The sequence below is a fragment of the Arachis duranensis genome, chromosome 3, assembly GCF_000817695.3.
Source record: "Arachis duranensis cultivar V14167 chromosome 3, aradu.V14167.gnm2.J7QH, whole genome shotgun sequence".
NCBI lineage: Eukaryota > Viridiplantae > Streptophyta > Magnoliopsida > Fabales > Fabaceae > Arachis > Arachis duranensis.
Genome location: NC_029774.3, coordinates 133,302,540 through 133,311,552, shown reverse-complemented (window position 1 = coordinate 133,311,552; position 9,013 = coordinate 133,302,540). Strand labels below are relative to the sequence as shown.

At 32.5% G+C, this 9,013-nt stretch overlaps 1 protein-coding gene across 5 annotated transcripts; it reads right to left on the bottom strand.

Annotated features, from left to right (window-relative positions):
- Positions 1-3,596: 3,596 nt before the first annotated feature.
- LOC107482104 (uncharacterized) lies at positions 3,597-6,897 on the bottom strand. Of its 5 annotated transcripts, XM_021139510.2 has the most exons (5): positions 6,664-6,897; positions 6,495-6,514; positions 5,318-6,157; positions 5,032-5,113; positions 3,597-4,071 (listed from the first exon to the last, which is right to left on the bottom strand). In XM_021139510.2, exons 3-5 carry the CDS (start codon positions 6,094-6,096, stop codon positions 3,844-3,846), a joined length of 1,089 nt encoding a protein of 362 aa, XP_020995169.1. In that variant the 5' UTR covers positions 6,097-6,157; positions 6,495-6,514; positions 6,664-6,897; the 3' UTR covers positions 3,597-3,843. The 5 variants fall into 5 exon arrangements, with proteins under 5 accessions (XP_020995169.1, XP_015957984.1, XP_015957980.1 ...); XM_016102498.3 differs by lacking the exon at positions 6,495-6,514 and having other exon boundaries at positions 5,318-6,145; XM_016102494.3 differs by lacking the exon at positions 6,495-6,514 and having other exon boundaries at positions 5,318-6,159; positions 6,664-6,896.
- Positions 6,898-9,013: the final 2,116 nt, after the last annotated feature.

Genomic DNA, 9,013 nt, shown 5'->3' with positions numbered 1-9,013 from the left:
TAAAGACGTGCTTGATTTGCCTCAATTCGATAGCAACTACATTTAATTGAAAAAACGAAGATCTTTCTTTCTTTCATTCATCATTTGTTAAAAAAAAATCTTCATGTAAATTTAAACTTCTCGCCCAAATACCCCAAATTAGTTAAACGACAGGTAATTTTTTTAGACTATTATTTTGTTGTTAATAAATAAAATGTCCGCGTTCAACATTAAAAAAAAAACCGTTTTCTTTTTCTTCCATTCACTGAAATTAATAATTAAAAATTATTAAATAATAATTTAATCAAATACATTAATGTTAATATTCTCGACTAATAACATTAGGCGAAGAAAGCTTGATATGAATTTCCGCTATTTTTTCACATGCCATCAGCCACAACTTGGGCCTACAAAAATTGGCTCTCCAAACCATATGTTGGATTATTCACCCAATTGAAAAATTACTTTGTTTCATCTAAAAACTTTATCGGTAAGAATTAAGGATGTGTTTGTTTTTACATTTGAAAAGAAAAAAGTATGTTTAAATTTTTTAAGAGTTTTAATTTTTAATTTAGCTATTTTTTATGAATGTATAAGTAGTTTTAGGGTTTGAGTGAGTTTCTAATAAAAGATTTTTTTTCGAGTCGTCTTTTTTTAAAAGATCTTATGGAAAAGTAAAAATAATTTTATGTTTTGATATCTCATACAAAAAGATTTTTTTATCTATTAATTATGTTTGGATATAACAATATAAAAATATTTTTTGTTTATTTATTACATGAAAAACATCTTTTTTTTAAGAAAAAAGATCTTTTCAAAAAAATGTAAATTACAGCTTCTCAAAAAAAAATATTTTTCTGATTTTTCTAGTACTTTTACTTTTATTACTCGAAATTTGCCAAACATGCTAAAAATAAGAAAAGATTTTTTTTAATAAAAAAATCTTTTTTTATCAAAATAATAACGCTCAAACAATCACTTATACTACGTTCATAGAAAGCAATCATGCTTAGTTTTTCCATTTCACTAATTAGGATTCAGCCATTAATTCTAAGAATTTGTTTAAAAAGAATTTAAGTGTAAAACAAAAATTCTATTTAAAAAAAAGAATTTATTTTTATTTAAAATTTAATTCTATACTTTAGACTGATTTTAATATACTAATAAAATAGAATTTAATTTTTTAGTTTGAAATAATTTTTACATGAATTAAATTTCTTCTTTTACAATTTGTCTTTAACAAAATTATTTTGTTAAACATCCACTTATTTAAATATAAATATTTTTCACATTTGACATATTAAGTTAAATTAGTATAAAAATTTATTTTAAAATCAGACTTCTTTTGGTCTGATTTGTAAACAAAGAAAAAGTGAGAATTGGAATTTTTAAAGGAGTTTAAATCATTTTTTTACTTGTTCCAAATAAAAAAATAAATAAAGTATTGTTTTTATCTCAAACGTTTGGGGTAAGTTTTATTTATGTCTCTAACATTTAAATCGTTCTATTGATATTCCTAATGTTATAAAGAGTACGCTTAAAGCTCTGAGCACCACTGTCTGGAAATTTAAACAAAGCTAAATTCGAATTCAAAGGGTTTCCATAATTAAGTGCTTGTGGTGTTTATGTATCAAGTGGTAATACCTGAAAATAAAACACTTAGGATCACAGTTATGCTCAAAAGTGCAAAGCACCAAAAGAAAAGAAAAGCTATCGTCAAGAATCAAGAAAACCTTAAAGAAAAGAATCAATAATATCATTCGGATTTTAGTTCTAAAAGGAAGCCAATATTTTTGAACTTCAAAGAAAAGTGAGATGCCAAAACTATTAAGAAATAGAGAGTTAATAGCCCCATTCAGTAATTGGACTTGGGCTTCATTGACAACTCAAATCTGATGTATTTTTTTCTTCCAATTAGTCCTATCTTATTTTTGGTTGCTTGAGGACAAGTAACAGTTTAAGTTTGATATTGTGATGCGTGGACATCTTATACCCTTTTTCATAGCATTTTCTAGTAGTTTTTAGTTAGATTTTGTTGAGTTTTACCATGTTTTAGTGCAAAATTCATTTTTGGATGCTATTTTGAGTTTTTTTGTTATTTTTATAAATTTAGGTGAATTTTGGGCAAATTTAGCAGAATCTTGTTCAGAGACAAAGAAAGAATAGCAGATGTTGTTAATCCTGACCTTCATGCATTCCAATGAGTATATCTTGAGCTATAGAAATCCAATTCATGCGGTCTTAATGGTGTTAGAAAGCTAACTTCCAGAGCTTTCCAACGATATATGATAGTTTATACTTCTCTTCCAAAATCACTACCAAAACTGACGTTAAACGTCCATACCTAGTGTTTAACGCCCAAAAAGGAGCAAGCCCCAGTGTTGAACGCCCAAAACTGGCGTTCAACGCCAACCAGGGAGTAAGGAAACAGCAAGCACGCCCCCTATGGGCGTTCAACACCCAGAACCTAAGTTGAACGCTAGGCATCAACCGAAGCACATAATCAAGTGGTCCCCAAAGTGGATTTTAGCACTCCTCAACTTATTTTATCTTATCCTTATAACTTTTAAATTAAAATTAACATCTTTTAGGGTTAGTATTTACTATTTAAAGAGGATGTCACTTAGATTTATGGACACATTAATTCAGATCTTCTTTTACTTTTAACTCTGTTTTCTCTGTAAGTCATGTGTAACTAAACTCCATGGTTAAGATTAGGAACTCTGTTCATTTCTATGGATTGATATTATTACTTTTCTATTTTAATATATATTTGATTCCATTATAAGATGTATTTTCGTTCTTCAATCTAAATGAAACTGGGTGGAACGGAAGTATGACTCCTTTTTCTACATAAGTTGTTGCGAGTCCCTGATAGGATAGTATTGAACTACAGCTTGAAAATACATCTCCTAGACGGCTAATCCACAACTCGTTGGGGACATGGAAACATCTGTTCAGCTGGGATATGGGGTGATTAAGGCCTTTGTGGTATAAACTAGAATGTTGAGCTTCACCCTCGTTTAAATTGAATGACCACTGACCCTGACTTTTGATGAGAATAATAAGAGATTAAATTACTAAGAAATTAGGGTTTAATCACTTACAGTTTGCTATGGAATGAATCATTCATTGTTAAAGTAGTTAGTATGAAGTATTAATGCAGAAAGATAAACATTTCTGAGACCTTAATTGCTTCCATATATTCTCTCTACAACAACCTTTAATTACTTTTTTTTACTTTGTTGTTTTATGCGCCTGCAACAACAACTCTCTTTTCGCCTGACTAAGTCCAGCAAGATAACTATTACTTGCTCAATCCAACAATTCTTGTGGGATCGATACTCACTCACCTGAGGTATTATTTGGACGATCCGGTAAACTTGTCGGTAAAGTTGTGCGAGTTCCAATTTTACGCACCAATTATATAACAATATTTATTTTATCAAAATCAATTTTGGTATAGAATTACTAAACATAAATTATTTTGACAGAAGTCTACTTTTATCAAAAATTAATTCTATAAAATCACTTTCGTTCAAACTTCAAACGCCAATCCAAATACAAAAGTAATAGCAAACCCGTGACATGAACATAAACCAAAAATGCCTAGAATATCTCTTGAATGTTGAAAGAAGGGCATCTTTTTATTTCCCAGCTAGCTTTGTACCATGTATGGTAAACATTAGTACTTTGTTTTTTTTCTCAGGACATCGGAATAGAGGAAGAATAACATCACTTAGGTAATAAAATCATTTCACAAAGAAACACGAGTATAATGAGCTAAAATAAGAAGGCTCTATACTTAACATAAGATATTTTATCCCTTAATATTATACATCACATGTAGTTGGTTCCTAGTTGCTACCAGCAGCAACAAAGGGAAGGGAACTTGCAGTTGAAACTGAAAGAGAACGCATATGGAACTTGTCCTGTTCTTCTTATATAATCTGCTCGTTCTGTAGTTCTCAATGCTTTCTCATTCAGCTTCACTTGTGCATTAGCTCTCTTCTCTTCAGCTATTCTTCTTGTTGCAGCAAGCTTATTTGCTAACTTTTCTTGTGCCAGAGCTTTCATTCTCTCGGCTTTCACCTAGTAATCATAATAATATTTAAGTATCAATGCTTGGAAATACTTAAAAGTCACAAGATTTATGACTATCTTCGTGAAATTGTAGGTACTAAATGACAAGATTCACTCATTAAATTTTGGGCCATAGGAGCCAACTCATGAATGATATACTCTTTTTGTTCTCTTTATTTGACATTGTCAATATTTAATACATTCTTAATTCTATGTATCTAGATATAATATTTAAATACATTTGATTCAAGAATGCTATCCTAATAATTGATCTGCAAAAGTACCAAAAAAGTTATAATATCATATAAGAGGGAATGGATGAAGTATCACTATACAACATCAATCATGTTATATGTACATGTGCAAGCGGTTTACTGTTCTAAAAGTAAAAGTCTTTAGCTCCATGGTGTAAATCAATTTCCTCTTCCACTATATCTATCTACAATTTTATTTTTCTTTCTTACTTTGTAGAGCATAACTAGTTTACTCCAATGCCTCGTTTTGAAGTGATCAAAATACACAATAAGAGTAATTTGGCCCTTTATCTTTTGACCATGAAGCGCATTACAGTGTAAATATTCTTCCTATTCGCTACACTGGGAAAGAATTACACTGAAAACATGAAAGATCCCTGCAATGCCCATGTTTCTTTTCTTTTCAGGAATATTGCTCCGTCAGTCTGATTCAAAGAACTTTCAACTATACACTTATGTGCTATGCCACTAACAGAAAAAGCAGCACGTGAAAAGATGAGCTGTCACTATTCTACAGCATTGTAAATGGTTAAAATCACTGGCAACAATTGAATGGAAAAAAACATTGTTCTACAGTACAGTGCCAATCAACACCACTACCATTCAGAAAAGCTGTGAAGAGATTATACAGCATTTGGGCCTGTGAAATACTAAATAGTAGCAGCTATTATTCTAAGGAACAAGCTGCCAAGAACTAAAGTAGGAAAGTTGGTACCTCCGTTTTCTTCATTTCCATTTCAGCTTTCCTTATCTGATGGTTTTCCCATGCTTGAATCCTCACCTCTTCACGCTTGAACCTATACATTCAATTTTTTCAGAAACAAACTGTATCAATTCATTGGCTACTTCTGAAAACTCACCTAGACTAAGGCATATTTTTATAAGAGAATCTTAAAAAATTGAAAAGTTTATATCAAGTTAAAGGGTTGAAATATTAAACAAACTAGTAGAGTCATCATTGCAAAACAAGTTCAGATCATATGATGTAAATAATAATATACCTGGCCATATACTTAGCACGTTCTGCTTCATCCCAAGCCAATGCTCGGCTTTCAAGAGGGCTCAACTTCCTTGCATGATCTTCAGCCTTCTTCTCAGACACCTTGCAAGAAGGGTTTGATGATCCTTGATGACCCTCACCAGAATGAGATTCCATCCCACCATTTTGGGGCCTCACCGGAGTTGAAGCCCCAGAGTGAATTGGACTCCTAGTTGCCGGAGTAGTGGCTCGAATCGGCGTAGCGGTTCTTGAAGGCTCTTGGCTAGCAATTGGTGTCATCTCAGTCCCCATATCTCTAAAGCATATTGACTGCACTGCTATGCTGTTACTGTTGGTTGAAGAACCCTTATTGTTATTGTTGTAGTTGGTTCTCCAAAGTGACTCATCACAACACTCTATCTTCATGGTTTCTCTTCCATCATGTTCTTGATCTTCATCCTCTTTCTCACTAGCGCTTGAATAACCATTCTCCTTCTGTGGAACCGGTGCTATCAATCTAAGGTCATCTGCATTTGAGTCTCTTGGCTTGCTTGATTTCGATTGGTGGCTCTTCTCGCCTCCGCCTTTCGACAATCCTACAAGCCATTTTTGTGCATCATCCCACTTAGAAGGTGTTGGTTTCCCCATGGTTGTTCTGTGTTGTTGATGAGAAGAACCGCAAGCCACGGCGGCAGCATTGTTTCCTTTGTGAAAATCTGAGTACATTGCACTGCTATTTGGGGTATCTTGTGCCGTTGGTCCATGGTTGTTGTAGCACCCTTTATCTTCCAAGTATCTCATCCTCAAACATGTGCCTCACCCTCACACAAGGACTAATTTGACCTGAAACCTGTTCAATAATCTCTACAAACAGAAAATTTCAGGGTCTACACAATGTCTTGCTTCAGATCCTATATACTAAAAAATCACAATGACATGAAAGAAACAATCAAGAAAGAGAACAAGCTAGGGAAGCAAAGATATTTGAAACTCTGTTTCCCCCAAACAAATTGAACTAGTAAGTGTGAGAAATCCTTGAGAAATTTCAACTAAGCTGAAAATGAGGGTTTAAACTTTAAATAATGAACCTTTGTTATGCAAAACAGAGTAATTTAGAGGCAGTCAAACACAGTAGCTCAAGTAAAGACAACAAGTGAGAAGGAATTCAGAGAGGTGAAGCTTATTTCAGAGAATAATACCTTATTCAAACCGTGAAATTCTGAGAGTTGCAGAGGCAAAGGTGAATTCCAGATCCGTTGAACATAAAAAGTATATTAAAATAAAATATAATAATACTAACAACAATACAACATGCTTTGCATGATTCAGATTTCAAGAAGGGGGAAAATAGAATAAGTAAAATTTTACCTTGGGAAATGGTTGCCGGGGAGAGTTTTTATTATTACTGAGTAATGCAGGTGCCATGTGGGGTGCAACTCCACACTTCATCCTCACTCTCAAGTCGGCAGAGGAATCATGGATTCCAAGCAGTTTCTTGGCTTATGTGTACATTACATATCCACTCTACTAATCTAAGTATTCTAATTTACACTTAACAATTCACAATTTATCTATATATGGAAACATTTTAAGTATACCGTATTTTTGTTCTCGTAGACTCGTACCAAAAAAAATACATAAAGATATTTATCCAATTGTTCAAATTATAGAAAATTTATACTGTAATTTCTCTAACCAAATTAGTTAGTAAATATACACTATAATTGTTACTATGGGAAAATGTTATTGTACTGTACTCTTCCGAAGAGAGAAAGGAGGGTGTTAATGTTCTTATTGTCCTTTTAACGGCTACTAGATCTAGTTATGGATACTGTGGGAGTGTTTGACACGTGGACGGTGGGAGATTATAGTTAGCGCATAGATGAAGCTGTGATGCTGTCTTGGACTAAGGCCTGAATCGATATTTGATAATGGAGGCTTCTGACCCTTTTCACGTGGCCTTAAGGCTTGGCTACAGTCTTACCGATACTTCTGCGATAGTACGGACACTTTTCATAAATTAGGATTGTTTTTCTTAGGGACCCCATTTTGGCCATAAATTAATTAACTCATAAAATTGGACATACATGAGACATTAGCTTATCCTCAGTTATTTATTGCATTTGACACTCGTATCATGATCCTAAATTAAATTGATTTAAAGAAATATGAGTATTTCCTTTAATATAAGAATTTTGAGACCAAAACTTTTTATAAATATGGGAGTCATGGTGGTTGAGATAAAGTACAATGATATGAGTTTGGTCATTGGTCCAACAGTGGTCATTCATTAGTGATAATAATAATATCATAATTAGTACCCTGGACCCTGGTACTTATTTTCTTTGATAAAAGATTCTAAGATCTTTTTAGAGGAATAATGGCAATTGCAAATGCAAGGAGCCAAGGACGTGGAATTGCATGGGTCCCTGACCCATATTGACAACTGCGAATCTGTCATAGAGTGTGTCAAGCGCCAACGGACAATACTGACACATTAAAATGGGAAATTTCCTGTGTGACAAGATGAAAACACAATTAGTAGGAGACGTTTTTAATGTCTATAATATTTTCGTTTTATTTTAAATAACTTATTTCATCTTTTTCTTTCAAAAATATTTCTTTCTTTCGTTATCGGTATCTTTTACCTAACTGTAACATCCTAATCGTGATAGTAAGACCAAAGCATCTAGTAAATTAGTAAGTATATTTTTTACGTGGTGTTTGTCTTTTTTATATTTTTGGTTATTATTGAAACTAGTGTATAAACCCGTGCTCAGCACGGGAAAATTTATAAAAGTAAGAAAAAAAATTTATATGCTTCGATACTTAAAACAAAAATATAAAATAATTATTATTTTAAGATATTTATAAAATTATTATCAAAATCAAAGTTTAACTTAAAAAAGAAAGTAATAATTATTTTATATATTTTAAAGTAAAATAATTATACACTGATACAGAATTTAAAATAAAATTAAAATATTTACATTAGAATACTATTTTTTCAAAGACTTCTCTATAAACAACATTGATAGTTGAATTTGCAGACATTCCTACGTGATTCATAAGTAAAACTTTTAAACCTCTCTTACTCTTAACTCTTGAAAGTGCCACATATAGTTGGCCATGTGTAAAAACTGGTCTGGGCAAGTAAAATCCAACATGAGATCAAGTTTGTCCCTAAGACTTATTAATTGTCATGGCAAACGATACTATTATGGGAAACTGTCTTCGTTGGAATCTAACTGGGCAACCTTGAGTATTAATTTATGTGGAGGCAAACCAAAGCAATTTATATTATTCAATAATTCAAGACCATAGAGATCTTGTTGACTCTCCATATTCCCTTCATCCATACAAATCGAATCCGAACTAAGATATATTTTTTTTCTCCAGGAATGATAACCATCAGATGATTGTTGACCTCTTCAACGATGTCCAGTGTGGGAGCCAGTATAGTTTTTACTTTGAAAAAATCCTTATCTCAGATTCACCATCCATATTGTCACATATTAGACCATCACAAACTTTCAATAAACACTCACCAAATTGTTCTGTCTCATCTTGATCTGAAGCAGTCGTCCCTACAGAGAGTCTCATATTTTTTGTTAGTTTGAGCACTTGGCAAAACTTCCAAAGGTAAGACGAATTCACGGTTGAATGAACGATATCTTGTCTCGATCCTCGTGGAATGACAGGAAGAATTTGTCTAAAG